The 21,143-nt window shown below is 38.5% G+C and overlaps 1 protein-coding gene across 2 annotated transcripts in view; it reads left to right on the top strand.

The window, feature by feature from the left end:
* Window positions 1–3,080: 3,080 nt before the first annotated feature.
* The window catches only part of LOC100891087 (hormonally up-regulated neu tumor-associated kinase), a 62,299-nt gene continuing 44,236 nt past the window's right edge, over window positions 3,081–21,143 (top strand). The window contains exon 1 of one of the 2 annotated variants that reach the window (XM_030983268.1): window positions 3,081–3,255. Coding sequence is in view for 1 of the 2 variants with exons in the window: in XM_030983267.1 (XP_030839127.1) it covers window positions 17,261–17,368 (108 nt within the window). In the remaining variant the exon portion in view is untranslated. Of the gene's footprint in view, window positions 3,256–17,219; window positions 17,369–21,143 lie in introns of those variants that run through there. The other variant, XM_030983267.1, reaches the window with a different exon arrangement.

The raw sequence follows: 21,143 nt of genomic DNA on the forward strand, positions 1-21,143 counted from the left end.
TGTATGGGCATCGTATGTCGAGAGAACAAGACTATATAATCCATTATGGATAGTTTATCCTGCAGCAGATTGAACCAGTAAAATAAAAATAACCTCCCCAAAACGTGCTGGCAATCATCTTCATTAAACACCACAACTCTCATAAATTATGACCTGTGCTAAGCACATGGTGTCGGGCCTACTTACCTTGATTTCCTTATCTTCCTATGCTCATTACTCAGCCTCTATATATACTTTGTCTACCAAAATCGTTTGGCACACGTCATTTATTTGTAATCTTGAACATTCAGTGTAAGTTTTGTTGGATTCTGCGAGAACTTATTTTCTATCATTATCAGAACTCAAGCTTATCTCTAACATCGAACCAGTATATATAGTCTTCATAATTTCAAATTTACAGACAAATGCATTTGTGGAGAGGAGAAAGCATATCTCTATTTCATAAGGAAGAAAAAACACAGCTTTGTTTCTCCTTCTTAATTTTGAGTGCAACAAAATTCACAAGGATTCCCAAGCAATGTTCTTAAATGTATAACAGCTGGAGATCATGTCATATTTATCACGCTTATAAACTGAACTTGTTGACCTGAATATGCACTTTGCAATTAATCGCCACTCTATTCCTGATATTAATGTGGGCTTGGGGCCAAGTGTATTGCTAGTACAAGGGCGTCAGGCGTACAAGTTCTTTTTTCCTACTTTTCCGTCAATGCCGTTATATTTTCATAATTATTGATACATTAAATTATCATCATTTCTGGCATGTAAATTTCCTATATCCTTTAACATATCAGAAATCCTTTGAAATGCTGGATTGATAACAAAATATTGAGCATGTAGACAAAAAGTAGAGAGGAGAAGTATGGAACAGGAGGAGAAGAAAATGAGATGTCGAGACTAGAAAAAAATGATGAACCAGGAAAAATGTAATTTAAACGAGTCATATACTTGTTATATGAAACGGGGAACTTTTGTTCCGCAAACAACGCTAGACCCAACCTATACCATAAACTATCAACCTAACCTAAAATAAAATCGCAACCACAACTCTAACCATTATCATAATCTTTGACGAAATATAGTTCAGTGCAAATGAAGAATCACCATGTTGAAACGAAAACCCGTTTCCCCCCAAATGCCCCAACAACTTTAGGAAAAAAAAAAAAGGATTTCGGCTTGATCCCTCCCATATTAAACAGTCACCCTATAATGATTGAGCTATATCTCAGAAACTTCCTCTTTTTGAGCTTAGTCAGTGGGTGGGGATAATCTTCGTGGTTTCTCCACATAATTGAGTGATAATCAACGGAAACTATTACCCGCGAACACATCATAATGGGATAGTCAACGAGCTGCCAGTCGATATCAAAGGGCGTGCCTGTGATTGGTCTGTTCTCACGGTCACGTGGTCTCTATGCTTAATCGCGGCGGCGACACTACCTTGGCACAGAATGGGTGAAATGGTCAACGTGGCCACACCCTTTTGAACATAATTGAGTGTGTTTAATGGAAGCACCCGCTAATGAGTGAATATATCGAAATTAACCATTCGGAGGGCCAGAAGGATATTAATTCATAGCATTTTACATTATGTTTTACTTGTTACATGTATTTTACATATATTTAACGCCTTTCTGGCTCGCAGATGAAGATAATTATGCACAACTACTGTACTTCGTAGGTTCACAGGGTTAACAAGTCTATTGTATCGATGGATTGCAATAGATAAACGTTTCGAATGAAAGATAAATCAATCATTGATTGCCAATAAATCATTTCTGCCATTGAAAAGTAATGTGTATAAATCTGCCTAGCCACAGAAACTACATATATTACTGTATGCCACGGGAATGCATTTTAGATAATAAAAAAGAGTGTTAAAAATGTATTTTTATAATTCCTTTAGTGAATATTTATATAATTCAAAGTGTGTTTAAGTCCACCCCACCGTCTCCTTTGCTGAAGTAATTTTATAAAATTCAAAAATGCAGTATTTTCACCAAAAAATCGACTTTCCAAATTTGTTTTATTATGTATTTATGATTTTTGTTCATTTTTGTTTTAATTGATTTTTGTTTGGGTTCTTTTATCGTCATGTTTCTCATATTATCCTGTATAACAGCATAATATTGCTTTTCGAAAACATAACGCAATCCATATTCTACTGGCAGTTTAATCCCTTTACTTTGAATCGCCAAGTTCACAAGATTTGTATGCATGCCTTGTTTTTGGATAGAGTCCAAAACAGAAATAAAACCCTTTCAACGTTCAAGGCTTTATTTTTTATTATGGATTTACACGACTAGTCTTGCTCCTATAGAATATGTATTATGTTAATTATTAATATTACTTGCTAAACGTATCTGTGTCAATGTCATGCATGTTTTACACATGCGCTGCTAAGTTGTTTCGCAGGTAAAAGTGAAATAAAAGATGAAAGATGAAATGAAAATGTCGTACCGTATACATTTACGAATTTGCCCCACTGAATCATATTGACTAACACTGCCATGAATATGAGTGACCCGACCCCATAATCGTCATGGTTATGTGTATTTATGATTGGCGCCTGTGTCGGATGCATGGAGCCATGAAAAAAATGAGGTAACAGATGATAGCGAGAAGATAACAATCAGAGTTATTTAAATTAATTGTTTTGTTTTTCTTTGTTATTTATTGACATGTATTTATGTGCTGTTTTTGTTTGCTATTTTCTTTGTAAATAATCCCTGGACTATTATTTTGAATATGCTAAATCATTCTTGTATGATTCTATCATGCACGGCCAAATATGAAAGAACGGTCCTCGGCTTGAGGAAGTTAATAAATGAATAGATAAATAAATAATATCACAAATAAATATAAACCTAATAATAATACATATGACTTGCAGTGTTTCTTCAGACAGATAAAGTTCCTCACGTACATTACACCCCACCCTCTCCGAGAATTCGAGCCCCCTCTATTTCAATGTCTGGATACGCCCCTTTCACCATACCCCATCTATACTACTCCACACCCCCCCCCCCATCTACCAGACATCATCAAAGTGTCACCCCTCATCTCATTCTTGACTTTTGAATTTGATATTTCAGGTGTTCACCCGTTTCATAACCAATCATCTTGGCTCGTGTCGTCTGCTGCAGAGATTTGGCGGGAGAGCTAGAACAGGGATCATGACAATCAGGCCGGTTCGTGACCAGCTCGACGCGATGTCGTCCGTGAAGAAAGCAGACGACACGTACTATATTGGCGGTAAGAGGAGAATTTCCATAAATTTGTTTTCAAGAATTTTATGAAGAAAAGCCACCCACAAACTATGAGATGTCAAGAACCTTAGTGTTGTAGCCTCTGATTTAGGCGTTATGATGTTATATGAGCGCTCAAGTCGCAAAAGTACCACTACCATTACCCATTGCTTACGATGCGTCATATAGTTTGCGTTATTCCCTACGCTAAGCATGCTAAATTCAAACCTATGAAGTCAGTGGATGCATGGGCCAAATAGTTCAACACAATGTTTTATCTTTTCGCCTCATATCGCCCACTTTTAAAGCTTAGTTTGTTGAGGCCGATTTTTTTTTTGTAGTGCAGTATTCTGAAGCGGAATTTGTTTCAAAACACGGTCATGTTTCATACCTATGGTGGCAATTGAACAACCGTACACCTCGTTACCATGGCGACGATCGTATGTCATCAATAAATGTGCCAACTTCTGAACGTCTGTTTATTGATCAGACATGCTTTCGAGTTCAGGGGCACTTCGTTTTTATATTCTATATCAATAAGTTTTTAGCTCTTTAAATCTGGGATCGAAACGGAGAATTCTTCAAAGTACGTTCGACTGAAAGCGCGTTTCACACGAGGCGTCATCTGCCTGACGTAACACTGCGTCAGCAATTGGCGCAGTCGTTGACGCACCATGTATGTGTAGTATCGTACACAAAGTGAATGCAAACTTACAATCATATTCAAACGATGCGTTGAATAACCGATGCAGTGCCTCATTGCCACTCTGTTTACTGGATTGATTGACGCATGTACTGACGCAATATAAATCATGTGCAACGGACATCAAATGTTGACTATTGACGAGACATTTTTTCAGTTCAGTGACATTCAGCTTTCGATACGCGTATGTATATGACTCACAAGTTACATTTCTGTAAACCTAATTGCAACAAACACTATAACAAGGACACCAATGAATAGAATTATTAAGTTGCAGACGTCTCTTCTATAAATGTAGTAATTGGAAAACGATACAAATTGTCAGTATAATGCAAGGTCCCTGTGATTTGTGTACATGAAAAACGTTGTATATATAAAACCTTGCCTCAGACCATGCTCAGACCATGTTTAGACTGCTGATGAAAAGAAGTAAGTGAGGGGAAATGTCGTATTCAGGTCTGCTAATCATAAAAGGGTCAGATCAGATTTGCCTCAAATTAATCTTTTGATGTGGCTAATAATGTCTAATTCCTTGGGAGACGTCACGGAGTCGAGTGCTATAAAGAGAACATTCACTTTAGACGAGTGCTTGAAATACCCCGCGGTCATCCAGTGGCAAAATCTGTACTCCTGTTAAAGGGAAAGTCGAACCTGCTATTAAGGTGGTGGAATTAATAGAAGCAGAAAAGGAGAGTTTTTAGAAATTTCCGAATAAAAATAAGAGAGTTATGAATTTTTAAACTTGCGATCAATCAAACGCAAGTTGGCAACTCTGCGAAGTATCTTGCCAGGTTCCCTCTCATTTGCTCTGTACTAAAAAAGAAAATCTTGAGGGAAAATTTAAAAACATTCTTATTTGCTTAAACTGTCATTGACCTGTTCCTCTCATTTTTTCTGTTTCAATTAAAACCAACTTAATACCAGGGTGGACTTCAACTTTAAAGTAGGTTGTGTAATTATTTTGCCAACCATGGAAATAGAAAAAAATGATGTGAAATAAATCCTATAAATCCTCATTAGTTTACTGCGTTGTACTGTGTGTAACAGTTTTTTCTCGAGTGGCAATGGCTCCGAAATCTCTGACTTTTTTTAAAGCACTTAAAACCCTGCTCATAATTATTGATGCTATTATTGTTATTATTTTCCTGCATGTATGTAGGCCTACTTATATTGCTTATATTTTGGTAATAAAAGGGAAAAATTGAAGAAGGAAAAAGGGAAACATTTGAGCAGCGAGGTATATTTACAAGTTATTACATTATATTACAAGTTACAAGTTATATTTTTACCCAGGGGTGTATCAAATACGTGGCTTACCCGTTTTGGTCTGGGAAAACATGCCCTCTGTATGCCCACCCCCACCTTCCTCTCAATCTGGCATTGGTAATCAGAAAGTATATCCAATGATAAGGATAATAAATCCTTATTTTAATGAGATATTGTTATTTCAAAAATTCAAATCTGAATGTTATCGTAAGGGTTAAGGGTAGATTTGATCATTTTAAGAACACAAATTGACATTCGCATATCATTTTTGAAATCATTGCTGTTGCCTTTAAATATGAGTGTCAACAATTCACCCATAATTACATTACATTTCTTTGCTATTTATGTTGTGGTATTTGAAGGGTTTATGACTTGACCCGATTCCAGACTGCAAATATATTTGGCACACCTCACATTTGAAAGGCGACAGTATTTGATTTCAAACTTCAGCTGAGATGTTTATCGGGTATTTCGTCAACCCGCACGCCTTTTGACATTTTGAAGTGGATCCGTTTAGAACAAGAATTGTGTCACCTTCTTTCAAGACGTTCCATGAACAATAAAGGAATATCGAGCGCCTTTTCCGAGTTTTATTTGGAAGCGGCCAGAGACGTGTGCAAATCTTTGAACAAATTCCGTGGTAATTATTGCCAGAAAGGGATGGCAACCTTCTAATTATTGTGGTTTTATTCATCAATTGGGGTCAACTATCATCGTCAATTTGGGTGAAATTGTTATGAGCCATTTACAAGGCTACACATCCGAAAAATTCAGGTCAGGTTGTAGGCAAATACACAGAGCCTGACCCCCAGTCCCACATGTATACAAATAGTGTTGGGATTGGCACGACCAGGATTACCCATTGAATGTTTGATTTGGCGCGAAGGCAGATACACAGAAAATGGATTGTTGTCGTCTGCGAGTGTTGACCTGGGTCCCGGATTGAACTCGATAAAAAAAAAATGGCAGTGTAGTTAAATCCAAGTTCGGGGGTTTTATAGGTCATTGAATGCAATTTTACATCGGGGTCATTTCCAGTAAATATATACACTTGGGATTAGAGTATGATGTTGGAAAAATAAGTGACAAAATGTATGACAAGTTATCAGTGCGTTGTTGTTGTAGGGGAAATTGAATGGCGTCGGATTTGTGCCAGACAATACGCCGACAAGTTTTCTTTCGGAAAATGAAAATGTTTGTTATTCTGATAAATAAAGATAATGCTGTTGTTGGTAGTGGTGGTGATGGTAATGGTGGTTGTGGTGTGTATGATATTGGTGACGATGATGATGATGATTGATGAGGAGGAGGAGGAGGAGGAGGAGGAGGAGGAGGAGGAGGAGGAGGAGGAGGAGGAAGAGGAGGAGGAGGAGGAGGAGGAGGAGGAAGAGGAGGAGGAGGGGAGGAGGAGGAGGAGGAGGGGAGGAGGAGGAGGAAGAGGAGGAGGAGGAGGGGGAGGGGGAGGAGGGGAGGAGGAGGAGGAGGAGGAGGAGGAGGAGGAGGAGGAGGAGGAGGAGGAAGAGGAGGAGGATGTTAATAATTATGATGACAATAGTGATGATGACTGTAATGATAATGTTCGAATCCAATCCGGGTACTCTGGGCGCCATTATCTAGTTGCGTAATCACCATGGTTAAGGTGTTCAACAACCGAATTATCATAAACTGAATAATTTACGCATTCATAGCACGTTTCCTGATCGTTACTGAGATGTCTGGAGCAAACTAGCTATGAAGGACATGGCTTAGATCGCCATTTTAAGATGACACCCATAGTGATTGAATATGAGACATGCAACTCTGCTTACCCTTGAAGTAAATAATTGCCATGGATCAACATAATCCGGTCATAACAATAAATGGTCCTTAAACCACAATGCAGTACATATTGAACTCGACCTTCTTCCTGCTGGTTTAGTCCTCCAGTCTTCAACATTGAACTCCGTATACCCTCGGTCCACCCTTGGTCCAACCTTGGTCTAACTGAAATAAATAACTGCCATGATCCAAGACATAATTTGGTCATAAATAATATGCCCTGGCAACAATTGCTCTGCGGTCATGACAGGAGACACGATGGCTCAGTGGTAGGGCAGTGGTCTCGTACCCGGGAGGTCCCAGGTTCGAAAGCAAGTCGATGCGCTCATGCCTTTTGATTTTAAAAGGCATTAATCCTCACTGTCAAGTCCCTTGGAGAGGTTTTAAAGGCCGTCAGTCCCCTAGTTGCTTACTAACAAGCATATTCATGCTATTGTAGCAGTCGGGTAAAGTAATCATCAATAATTAGAGATCTCTTATGGCATGGCTCTGCTTCAACCCTATACCAAATGAACAACCCTGGGGAGAGGTGAAATCTAATTTGTGAGCGTTTTCATTCTTATTATGCAATGTGGAAGAATATCAGAGAATTTGTCAAAATATAATTTTGTTTATTTTAATCAAAGAGGTAAAATTAAAAAGGGCAAATGAAGGTTGGGGAGGGGGGGGGGTCATGAAAGTCAATTAGCTTGTTTGGAATGATTTCCTTTCCTTTAAGTGAACTGGCACTTTGGACAACCTTCTACCCAAAATAACATACCAGTTCGAGTGAAGGAGGATACCGATATGGCGACAGTCGTTGCCAAGTTCAAGCATTCTATTTTAAGCACCCTGATGGCTATCCCTAGAGAGAACCCGGATGGAGCAGAATGACAACAATCCCATCTTCCCCGGCTCAAGGCGCTATAAATCACGTGACCCTGACAATGGCTAATACTCTTGACCATCCATTTGGCATCGGTCACTCAGTGGCCCTGAATATTGCCATGATAACTTGTCCAAGAGATGAAAGATGGGATGGAATCGAGGCGTCAGGCTTCTGCCCTCGACTGGACTTCGTGTAAAAGGGTTTTCATTACAAAAACACAAACAGTCAGTTCAAGTGCAATTTCCTAAGGCAGATTCAACCTGATTTTAAAATCAAACGAGTAAAAACGCACACAATTTATTGATATTTTCACTCTCTGTACAATAATTTTGTTTGAAATCTAAATAAACACTATTAACAAATTGTTAATTGTTGAAACTTTGTTTTTCCGGATGTTTTGTATTTAGTTTGGAATTATAAATACACCTTTATAGTCCTGGTATAGCCCGAAATACAATAGAGGAAAGGAAAGATAGAGAGAGAGAGAGGGGGTGTGGCGAGAGGGGTACAGAAATACGGGACAGGTACGTAGAGGGGAGGGAGAGATTGAGGGAGAAAAGGAGAGAGAGAGAGAGAGAGAGAGAGAGAGAAAGAGAGAGAGAGAGAGGGAGAGAGAGAGAGAGAGAGAGGGGGGGGGGGGGGAGGAGAGAAAAAGAAAGAGATAGATATAAAGGAGGTAGGGTGTGTGGAAGTGAGAAAGAAGAAGAAAAGGAGAGGGAGGGAGAGAGCGGAGAGAGGGGTGAAGAAGAGAGGGGAGATAAAAAGGGACATATTATGGAAGAGAGAGAGAGAGAGAGAGAGAGAGAGAGAGAGAGAGAGAGAGAGAGAGAGAGAGAGAGAGAGAGAGAGAGAGAGAGAGAGAGGGTGGATTTATGTGAGGATAAGGGTGATCTATCTTCTTTCCGTATCAGTGTGTGGTACTGGTAGTATATCATTGAAACTGATCTATACGTAAATAAAGTTTCATCTAGATTATCTTGGAGATTGATGTTATATCTCCTAGCTTTTAGCATGATTAACATCTCCCTAGCTCATCCAGGAGGGGTATGTCTCTCCCCCCCCCCCCCCGGCAAAACCCAATCTGGTTTATGCAGGGACAGTCACAAATGAAAACAATATGAAAACAAAAATGTTTTCATGTTCAAAATACATTTTAGATGTAGAAGCATCTGGGTAGGTGACGAAATAAATTCTGTCCCTTCAAACGAATCTTTTGATTAAATAATGAGAAAAGAAAATGGGATAATGAGAGAGGGAGAGGGCGTATTAGAGGGGGTCGGGGCATACATAGATAAATACGGAGAAAGTTAGATTATTTTAAGATATGTCATTTGAAGGAAGGAAGGAATGAAGGAGGGAAGGAACGAAGGTGAAGATAAGAGCAGACAGACTGAGAAGCAGAGAAAAGAAAGGATGATAGACGAGAAATAGAAAAGGGTAGAAAGGTGGAGAGGGGGTTGGTGAGCGACAGAGAGAGAGAAACAGAGAGAGAGAGAAAGAGAGAGAGAGAGAGAGAGAGAGAGAGAGAGAGAGAAAAGCTGAAAGAGGAATCCTAAGATGGAGGAAGTAGGTTGGATCATTTTTGATGTAGGATTACTGCATCTCCTGATGGACGAGTGTAGGGATGTAAACACTCTCATTCAGATGTCAACAAATGAATGAATAGAAACAGGGTCACGTCATAGTCTACTCGCACAGACCTTATATTATGAGAAAGACGTTTGTACGACACATGTTTCCGCGATTGCTCCGTGCCCTATCCAACAAAACTTTCACTGAATGTTCAAAATTAAAAATAAATGACACGTGCCAAGCAGTATTGGTAGAAAATGTATAGGCTGAGCGAGAGAGCTTCCGATTTCTATTTAACTATTGAACTTGTTCAGCATGTTTTACCATTTACATCACGTAGAGATTACTTTTTAATTTTAGAATAACAAAGATTGCTCTCCTCTGGGACGAGATGATAACTTGAGATGAAGGGGAGGGGGGACTGTGCGAGGATGAGCGAGAGAGGTGACAAGTATGAGCATGCAGGAGCAGCGGTGGTCATAAAGAAAGACTAATTAGGAGGAGGAGGAGGAGGAGGAGGAGAAAAATTAACGGAAGGATGGAGAAGAAAAATGAGGGATGAAAAGGGTTTAAATGGGAAATTATAAAGGTAGAGGAGCTTGATAAGGATTCTAAAAATTGAGAAAATTAGAGTGTAGAAAAGCAGGAGGAGAGATGAGGTATCACCGGGAGATAGCATGCTGAAGACAATTATAGGAGGAGGAAGAGGAATACAATTCTTACACCAACAATAATAGGCCTTTGGGTTAAAATCATAATTATCATCAAAAGACTCCTAATTAAAGACTACACAATATTCAGAGCATATCCAATGACCCCAGGATGACCCTAAACTTGAGGCTAGCGGTCAAGGAGTTGGACGGAATGTGGGTCAAGACGATTAGTTCGCCTAGACAACAGTAGGGGGCGGCATTGCTAATTAGCAGACGACATCGCATAATAACGATCATTTTAGAAATCCTGGATTGAAATTGATTTTAATTGGCTGGTTATTTTGATGAAACAAGGTTGATTTTAATTCATTCCTTTTGCGAATCAAGACTGATATTAATCAAATTATGATGATTAAATATAATGATGTTTTTTTTTTTGTCTTTCTCCTTTCTTTCTCCTTTTAATTTCTTTCTTTGCTTCTTTTCCCACTGCATCGTCAATTCCCTGTATCAATTGCATTAATACGTCACAGTTTTGAAAGTGGCTTACTTGTTGTCCTTGGATAGGAATGTTCTTTGTAAATGCTTTAAATATTGAATAAAGGTACAGTCTGTGATATCATAACGCACCTGCCCTTCTTAAGTCGATGACTTGGATAGGAAAACAAAAAGTATGTACATTTGGAGATTTTCGATAATTTCTGAAGATGTTCTAATAAAATGGTAAAATTAATTCCTATGATTTGTTCTCCCTTTTCAAGAGAAATAACACGACCAAGTATAGATGGAAAGCCCCCCCCCCCCTCTAACACCCTCCCCCCAATTAGTTTTATTCTAGAACTGCTTCTCGACTATATAGGTATAAATCCAGTTGATTGTGAAAAGATATTTACTTACAATCGATGTGCTTTTCATTCATAGTATAAACGCTCCACTTTGCTTTTGAAAAGGACTTATATTGAATACTGCAGGTCACAGCATTGAATACCATATCAAATATTGACACTGTCTCGTTCACCAAAAACTTTATATAAACACTATTCGTAACACACTTCCGTTTTTCATACTCACCGAAGAGCTTTAAAGAGAGATTGAATTCTAGCAAAAATTGGAAAATACCTTGTGAGCTTTCTCATTTCTTATGTAAAAGAAGCAACGTCGCATCAAAAAGGATTGCCCTACATATACCCTTTTATTCCATGAAATATGCTGAAGAGTTTACCAAACTTCATGCAACGTACATGTATGTTATGAGTCCCATTTACACGTACCCATCTTTGCACACGACATTTAGCAATATTTTCTTTTTGTTTATTTCTCACAGTATACCCCCAAACAAGCCTTTCCCAATTTCTTCCAGTAGGTTTCATATTGTAATCGCACTACCGGTAATCACCTTTATCTTTAAGTGACGATCCTTTTAAGGTTTCTTATATTTATACTTACAAAATAGTGTAGACTGACCGACGAGTGACCATTGACCATGGACTAGAGAGGGGTCAGTATGGGTCGGGAAAGTAGGGGTCAAATATGATCAGTCCAGTAGTTATTGACCATGGCTATCCACTCGTTTTTATTATAGGTAAAGAAATTGTGTTCTCATTTCAATTTATTAACATCTTAAAAAGCTAGTAGTTGCGGTTGCTTTTCAAAAAGGTTTGGGAATGTTGCCGGTGTATTACCTTGACCGCGGCATATGGGTCATTATGTTTTATCGGCCAATACTATTAAATTAATTCATATTGTTGTCTTCCCTCTTCTCTCCCTCCCATTCCCGTTTCTATATCTCTTTCTCTCCCTCCCTCTCTATTTCTCCCTTCCCCCCTCTCTCTCTCTCTCTCTCTCTCTCTCTCTCTCTCCCTCTCTCTCCTTCTCCTCTCCTCTTCCTCCTCCTCCTCCTCCTCCTCCTCCTCCTCCCCTATGTACCCGATCTTTCTCGCTCTCTCCTTCTTTCTCTCCTTCCCCCCTCTCTCTTTCTCATTCACCAACTAGACCAGTATATTCATGATCTTATTCAGGCTCATCCACATTTTCTCTAATATATTTCTTCTTTCCTTTTTAAAGTGATATGTATTAATCTTATAGATCCAGACATTTTCTTTCCATTATTCTATTTTCCCTTACATGTACCTATTTCACTTTCCCAACAAAATAATATCGTGATTTTCTTTCCTGTAGTGCATCTAACCAATCTCCTGCATAAACAAAATATCCTATAAAACCAACTTTTATGATGAAGATACCACATAATCATGGAAAAAACAAATCAGAATTAAAATGAATTGTATCTTTCTTCTTACCTCATTTATCGTGATATATTTCGTAATGTGATCAAATAGAACAGTCAACACTAACTCCAACAAATCAACCGTATCATTACTTCCACTTCAAAATTCTTTAGTTCAATCTACGTCATGTTCATCTTAATTTACAATAATTTCTATGATTGTATCAGTTTAATACTATCATTTTGATTATATGGAGCGTTTAATTTGATTTCTATAATTCCAAAACCAACTCAAACTTTATCCCCGGACATCTTGTCAGAGTTATCAGAGCTTGACAAATACGGAACGCAATTTATACCCGTTTAACCAAACAATTACGATTTATTTTTCAAAACTCATTTATATGTTTTCGTCTGTAGAAGGTGTCAACACATTTCACGGGTCGGTTGCATCGTTTACTTCAGCTTTTCGCGACGAAAATAACTTCATTATTAATACTCGATGAATTTATTAACACAGATACCGAACGCTGATTAATTTACAGGCTCGTTTTCTTGCTAATAACGGTACGGTCATCAGCGCTGTGATGAAAAGAAAATAATAGCACCTCACCACATAATTTGGGTGTATTTTTCAAAGATAGCGAACACCTTTCGCGGTGTTTACGCCAAAAGGTTTCGATAACGAGGGGTATTTGATCAGGAGGAGCGGCAGAGGTCGGACAGGGGTAAATAAAGTGGCGGGGGTTGGTTCTTTTCTTTTTATGTGGTTCTCTTCATCTTTTTTTTGATCAGGAATTCTTCTTCTTTTGACAAGATATATTGGTAGAGGGAGAATACCTTGTTTCATCTTTGCTAATCTCCCGTTACATGTATGGTCCTGCGTGATAAACGCTCAAACCGCAGATGTTCCATCGCACACGGCGAAGTAAACAATAATTGAGGGCTTGTGATTGTACATGTATTTCCAAACTGAAATATTGTTCATGAATCAAAGAAATTGTGAACAATTGGAGATGTTTTTCAGAGATAATCAAATTTCATATTCGTGATAGTTGGATAATAACAACACAAGCGTTGAAAAGGACATTCTAAAAGACGGATTATTCAAAGAAAGTAAAACGAACACCTGGTTCAGTTATTTAGCCGTCCCTACATGGGATTCAAAAGAAAATTTAAAGCAAAATTTCATTCTTCGTGATATTATATGCAATACGTTTGCAAGATTTTAGGAGGATGTAAATAACTTTCAACTATAATGAAGAAGTCAAATTTGATTAACCACCCAGATATTTTGATTTTTGTTTTTGCTCATAATTTAGTAACGGTAATATACAGGGTATACGTATCAATTATAGTACAATCTAGATAATCATTATTGTGTTTTTAATACTAGTTGAACATCTACAATTATTCATTTCTCTGCAGATTTGTTTTTTCTTTCATTAACAATTTGCTGTTTCACCCGTTTAAAGCCATTTTGATGAGTAAAATTACAGAATGATTGGGCTATTCTTGTCCGACCCATCATGAAGGGATTAATATTATCATGCCCGCCCTTCTTCTCCGACTTTGTTCATCTAACAATTTGTCACCCCTTCATAAATTATTTTGAAGTGATTTCGGCGTGACATTCGAACATATTGCGGCAAGGCTCTCCTCCGTCTAACATCACAATCTGACAAATAAGGATGTATACGAACAATCGACAAGAAGAAATTGACCGCATATTTTGAATCATGCCATGTGTTGAAATGGGAATTGTACAGGTCAAGGGTCAAGTAGATTTCAATTTGTTTTCAGCCTCTATAAGGTCAAGTTAGAGCCGTGACGTGGGTCCAGTATCCCATTCGGTTGTAGTCTGCTTACAGTCACACACACAATTTAATTTTGGAGGTTAAATATGTCTTGTCGTTTTGATAAATTGATACACATTCACTTCAGTACATGACACACAGACAAATGTATTTGAAGGTTCTAGGACACCTACCCCCTAGGACAACTATAGGGCAACCACCCTCTAGGACGACTACCCCCTAGGACAACTACGTCCGGACAACTACCCCCAGACAACTACCCCCCTCGGACAACTACCCCTATAGGACAACTACTTCCGGACAATTGCCCCCAGACAACTAACCCCCAGACAACTACCCCCTACGACAACCATCTTCTAGGACAACTGCCCCCGGACAACTATCCTATGAGGTAGTTGTCTGGGGGGAGGTATTTGTCCGGGGGGGGGGTAATTGTCCTAGGGGTTAGATGTCCTAGAGGATGGTCATCCTAGGTGTGGTTATATGGGGTGGATGTCCAGGGGTTAGGTGTCCGGATGCGGTATTTGAACCATAAAACAGCGGCTTACAGTACTAAAAGTGACGATTTCGTCGTTTCTAATATTCCAGTCTGTTCCCCAGACTACGACTTCACTGGGGGTAATCTGGAGCCGTCAAAACTCATTCAGAAATGCAGTAATATTACTCTGACAGGAATGTTGGCATAATTGAAACATTTTATTCAATTTTCATCCATGATTTTCCCAGAAGACTGAAAAAAATATGCTCGTAAATGCGACGGGAGAAAAATGATATGATTTCGGTTTCGTAAATTTAAGTGAATTATACCCTGAATATGGCTGCCTTCTAAAATTACAAAGAGACTTGACACCAATAAATAAATGAAATTGAGTCAACCAGTGACGAATTCGACTTGGCAAGGATGTAACTCATGCCTCATATATTATGTCGGTAATCAAATAAACTGATTTTACACATATCATTGTTACAATGATGGGCTGCTTTATAATTATGAGGGAATTGAGTGTATTCAGATGAACGTTTACAATAAATAATAGCGAAAGAGAGGATCTAGGGTTATCCGAACGAGAGGATCGAAATGTTTGAAAATCTTGCAGAAAGAGATATATGTTCTGTTTGGACATTTTAGGTAACATTCTCTATTTCTCACGTTGCATGAATGGATAAATGGTTATGCGTTCGTGCATACAAGAATGCAGAAACATGACACAAAATGCACAAACCCTAATCTTTGAAGCCTCCTCACGTAACTTAATAAGTAACTTACAATCACCTTTCACCCGTACTTATTCAATCAACCAAACCAATTTATTTGCGAATTTGTCGATCACACAAATGTGGTTCATTCACAAGAAAATGTTATCGTTGTTTACCATCGTGATCAAGATAAAAGACACTTTTATGACCGTTGCTTGATGAATGTACGAGCCATTATTCCTCGTTAAAAGCCGAGCATTTAATCTTGGCCCTCTGTTTGCTGTTTTTCTTAAGATAAAAGCCACTTTTAATTACTTTAAACTTCAATTAAGTGAGATTGGCGACAGAAACTGTCTATAACGGCAGCTTGACAGTTTGACGGGTCGAGATAAGATAGAATTGATTCGATTTTGGTAAAGTGGAGACCATTAACTTTCATTCCATCTTGGAATGACAATATGTTTGTAAGCAAAACGTGATTGCATCAACTCTTACAACGTCAAGTATTGATTAGAGTTAACCGTAATAGGTAATCATTAACTGGTCTATTCTTTCTTTGATTGACATGGTATATCGCGAAGATCTTTTGAGATAAGTTGTGGAAAATCTAAAATTGATTTATAAGATCCATGAGATTTCATACATTAGCAACTAAACCTTTTTCTATAATTATTATAATTCGTATTTGGATTCGATTGACTCTTTCTCCTTTCATGGGTTGTCCTCTCGTTTATTCCCTTTCTCATTATATTGGGCAAAGTTTAATGAAATGAAATTATCAAATCGATAAGATGACGTTTCGATGTTCTAAATCGAGGGAAATTAGACATGCGGTAGACTGCCTCTTTACCTCATTCCCTTTTTGTTGTCTAAAAACGAAATAAAGGTAAGACAATTAAATCGGGGGCAGTAATGATGAAATTGCAACATGAAAAAAAGAAGAAAAAGTCGTGAGAGAGAGAGAGGGGGAGAAGAGAGAGAGAGAGAGAGAGAGAGAGAGAGAGAAAGAGAGATGGGGAGAGAGAGAGGGAGAGAGAGAGAAAAAAAATGAAAGTGTGAGAGAGAGAGAGAGAGAGAGAGAGAGAGAGATAGAGAGATAAAAGGGAGGAGATACAGATAAACTAGGAGCTCGAGGATCGGAGATCAAGAGTGGGAGCTGTAGAGGGAGAAGAATCCCCATGGGATTGGGATCGATGGGCTTGGATTATGAATGGGAGGGCTAGCGTAGAGACTGAGGTGCGCACAAAAGGCTACACGCGCTGAGGCTGATTACGTAAGCAATTGCGTTATGGTGCCAAGCGCGTCATAAATACTGCGCGTTGTTAATTACCATACGCGCTCATTTTCAAATGCTTGGTAGGATATGAATGTGTTTTTGACGTAAAAATCTAAAAAGGGGGAAGATCCGAAATACAACTCACTTCCGCATCCTGGCTTGTGCCAGGGGCGTCATTACGGACTGCAATCAACGGATTCATTCGGCGAGGATTTGAATTGCTCCCCCCCCCCCCGTTACCCCTCCTAATCTCCACCCAAAACGGATAGTGCTTTTTAAAGCCCCTGTTTGTCCCAGAAAGCAGTGATTGGGATTACGCGTGACTGACGAAGACGAAGGATTTCATTCTCTTTCTTCCTATTCACATCTGCAAAGTGAGGAATTCTACAAGTGCACGAAGAATATAAAAAGCTTTAACGCAAACAGAAGCGGATGTAAAGAAGCAGAAAAGGACCCACTTAAAACCAACACCCGTCCGTCGTTACATCGCTTGGCTACACGTAACAAAACTGTAACGAACACTGCCCATAGACCTGAAAACAATTTCGTGATGTTTTCGTGATTTTCAACGAGATCGATTTAGGGGACGACCAGGGATTCGAGGAGGTGATCAAAATGTCACGACTACGGAGCGTAGGTCGCTACTCGGTGGAAGACCAAACGATTGGGAAGGGTAACTTCGCCGTGGTCGAGCTAGCAACGCACACAGTCACCAAAACAAAGGTTGGTGGTCAAATCAAAACCTCAAAATGAGTCATTATCGGGCAATTAGCGGCGGGGGAATGCGACTGTTATACCCCTATCTTGTCATTATCGAAAACCAAGAGATTTTATGATGGGGTTTGCAAATATTATTCTATGTATTCTCCATGTCAGCTTTTTTCAAAGCATGCCAAGAAATCCTAGTTGTTATGGTTGTTGGGTGGGTTTGGGGGGGGGGGGGGGGGGGTCAAAAAATAACCCGCCGAGTTTGCCGTTGGGAAAAAATAAACTCTGATATGGAGGGGGGTGTCCAGAAACTTAACCAAAGTAAAGCCGACTATTTTACCTTGGATTTTATGAAAAGTATGCAACAATCAACATTTAAAACCATGAGTTATTTTGTTTATGATATTGTCAACATATCTTCTGAATGACTCTTGGAATAATACTAGATGCAATCTTGTTTAAATTAGTGTGTGAATTAGCTGTCTGGATACACAACCTGTCCGGACAGATACCATAAATATCTGCCATTATTTTGATAATTACTCTGGAAGTTCATAAAATCACGCAGACCTGTTCGAATTAGTGTATAAATTGCCGGTTTCTCGGGCTAATAAACCTGAATTGAATTGATTTGATTTGATTTGAAATCCTTCCCCTCAAACTCGTCCAAAATGTTAAATGGCCCAATTACATTTGAAGTCCATAAAAGTTCTTTTTTGTGTACATTGTGCTATTAACAATAATTAACTTTAATTTAACGGGAGGGATAATCGGAGGAGTTAGAACAATTTTAGGGCAACGAAACAATTAATTTAAGAAATCGGCTAGAGAGAGAATTATCTCCATAAAGTAGTTGCATTTATGATGTGTGTTGAGGGATAATCCCTTCAAATGAGAAAGAATTCTTATGAAAGAGTCTCATTAAAAGAAATATCAACATCTCGCAGAAGATACGCAGGTTAATGACACATCACGGTTTTCTTATTTTTAGATCGACAAGCAAAAGACTCGTCAATTATTAAATTGTCCAGCATAACATTTAACTAGCTATTAACGGACATCACGAAACACGTGTACATACAAGACTTATCTAATCGCGTTTTATTGCCACTTATTTATCTCTTCAATGGTATTTGAGTAGTGATTCATCTTCATGCGCTATAAATGTAGGAGCAAGTCACTCCACGGTCGAAGAGACTCTTGAAGTAGCGAAAGATATATATATTTTTTCTCCAATATTTGGTCATCCAACGATTGCTCCTGCGACATTTTTTTCCGGCTTTGATTCGCCAACGATGATAGTAGATTAGGGATAGGTTTGCGATGAAGCTTAAGATCAGGTTCATGGTTAGGGTTGTGAGAATAGGATTAAGGGTAGAAGTTACAGATTTGATTGGCACTAATTTACTGAAACAAAATTGTTGACAAATTACAATTGTCGTCGGACAGCGTTGGTTCGCACTATTTTGGTCATGTTGTGTAATAATTATGAAATGTACAACAGCGCAAAAGATATCAATGTAGAGAATATTTTTCCCACCATATCCAGCGCTCCAGATGATCTTTAAAATTGATATTAAATGTTGTGCTTTGATCGATTATTTATTTTAACCACTTGCCGTGATACTTGTTTGTTTATTATTATTAATTCTAGCTCGCAGGCTGTAAACATTCATGGTTGAACATTTCGTTTTATGAGTGTTTATTTTACTCCTTGCCGATTGTTCTACAAAAATTATATTGAACTCGTAATTTTGTTTGCTTGAAGACGAAAATATGTTGCTGGTATTAGAGCCACTGTACTATGTAGCGTGTAGGTTTTTTGAAAGTACTATGCGGGTATAATCTGTAACGAGGAAAGCAATCAGGTATTCTCAGGGAGTAATATCACTTTGCAATGAAATTGTGTTGATCAACGTTGAAGCAACAAATTATCAATACACTTGTCCAATACAACAACTGCCACAACCTCCAGCATTGTCACCATCGTCATCACCATTACCACAACCATCACCTCCACCACCACCACCACCAGAAACAACAACAACAACAACAATCATCATTTCCGCCAAAACCATCTTGACCACCATCATCACTGCCATCACCACCACCTACAACATCATCAACATCACCACCATCACTAACAATAACATCAATACTACCACCACCAACATTATTATCACTATCACCAACAACAATAATATCAACATCGACACCAATATTACCCACACCATCATCACCCTCCATCTACATGTACATCATCATCACCATAACTACAACGCCGCCGCCTTTGAATGTATTTAAGAGTTACATGTTGCTAGTTATATAAATGTTGTGAACCATCACCATCATCATCATCAGCAGCAGCATCATCATTATCGTTATCACCATCACCATCACCTCCTCAAACACCACCATCACTATCATGGTACCACCACCCTCACCATCACCATAAAAGCTTCCAAAAAACGATATGCACATGTACATACAGATGTCATTTTATCCTCTATAAAACGTTTAAAATGTGTTTTAGATATAAATGAACAAAAATGAGGTCATTGGAGGAGTTTCTGGATTCCCGATTTGTAAACTTTTATCCATGTTTGGTAAACGTTGAATTCTGTCCTTGCGCTCTTCCTCTTGGAATGTGCACAATTTAATAACCAGTCTGACATAGGGTCAACAAACCGATTTTTTTTTCCAGTCTATTTTCTTTACGTTCACTTTCACTACTCACTCTCTCTCTCTCTCTCTCTCCCTCCAAGATATCTTTTTCTTTTCTTCTCATCTCACTTCATCTGTTCATTTTCCACCGCTCATGTAGACCCTTCTCTCTAACTGTCTTTCTCTCTCGCTCTCTCGCTCTCTCTCTCTCCCTCTTTATCTATCTCCCTCCAGGATATCTTCTTTCTTTCTCCCCTCTCTTTATCTGTTAGCATTTGCCACCCCTCCTCACCTGTACACTCTTCTTTCTTACTCTCTTTCTATTAACCTCCCTTCCTCTCTTCCCCTCTCTCTCTCTCTCTCTCTCTCTCTCTCTCTCTCTCCCTCCCCCTCTCTCTCTCTCTCTCTCTTTCTCTCTCTCTCTCTCTCTCTCTCTCTCTCTCTCTCTCTCTCTCTCTCTCTCTCTCTCTCAGGATTTCTCGAGTTAGTGCAATGAATTGTGGCTTTCACGAACAAAATCCTTGTACGTGTATAATAGGCGCTAGGCCCGATGAACTGAAAACATTATCTCTCACTGTCTCGTATCTGGGCGCTTGATGGGGTACATCTCAAAATAAGTACGGCGATTTAAACATTATTAAATTATATTTGACCCACTTCATAAGGCGTGTACGGAGTAGACATTTGCCTGTAATGTAGTACATTCCTTTTGCCGTAATTCAATTTCTTTATATTTATCAAGGAAAAACAGAACCGAGTTTAACCGTAAATACTATTTATTATCTACTGTACATTGTAGGTCCATTGATTTTTTTTAATTAGTGTATTTAAAATCTTACAACTGATTCTAATTGATAAATGTTAGATTCATTGATGAATATTTTTGTGAATTGTTTGAATGATTAGTAATTATCATTGATGATTGTTTGCTTTGGCTTTGAGTGGTTGATCGAGGGATTGATTGAGTATTTGTATTTGCGTGGTTTCTTACTTTATTTTTTAATAGACTGTTTGATTGATTGATTGATTGATTGATTCTTCATGATAGCGCGCTCTCTTGATTTATGCATTACTGCTGATCAGCTATTAGTATTAAAACTAATGATATTGGACACAGATTACATCG

Source organism: Strongylocentrotus purpuratus, unplaced genomic scaffold, assembly GCF_000002235.5.
Source record: "Strongylocentrotus purpuratus isolate Spur 01 unplaced genomic scaffold, Spur_5.0 spur5_scaffold_13, whole genome shotgun sequence".
NCBI classification, from domain to species: Eukaryota; Metazoa; Echinodermata; class Echinoidea; order Camarodonta; family Strongylocentrotidae; genus Strongylocentrotus; species Strongylocentrotus purpuratus.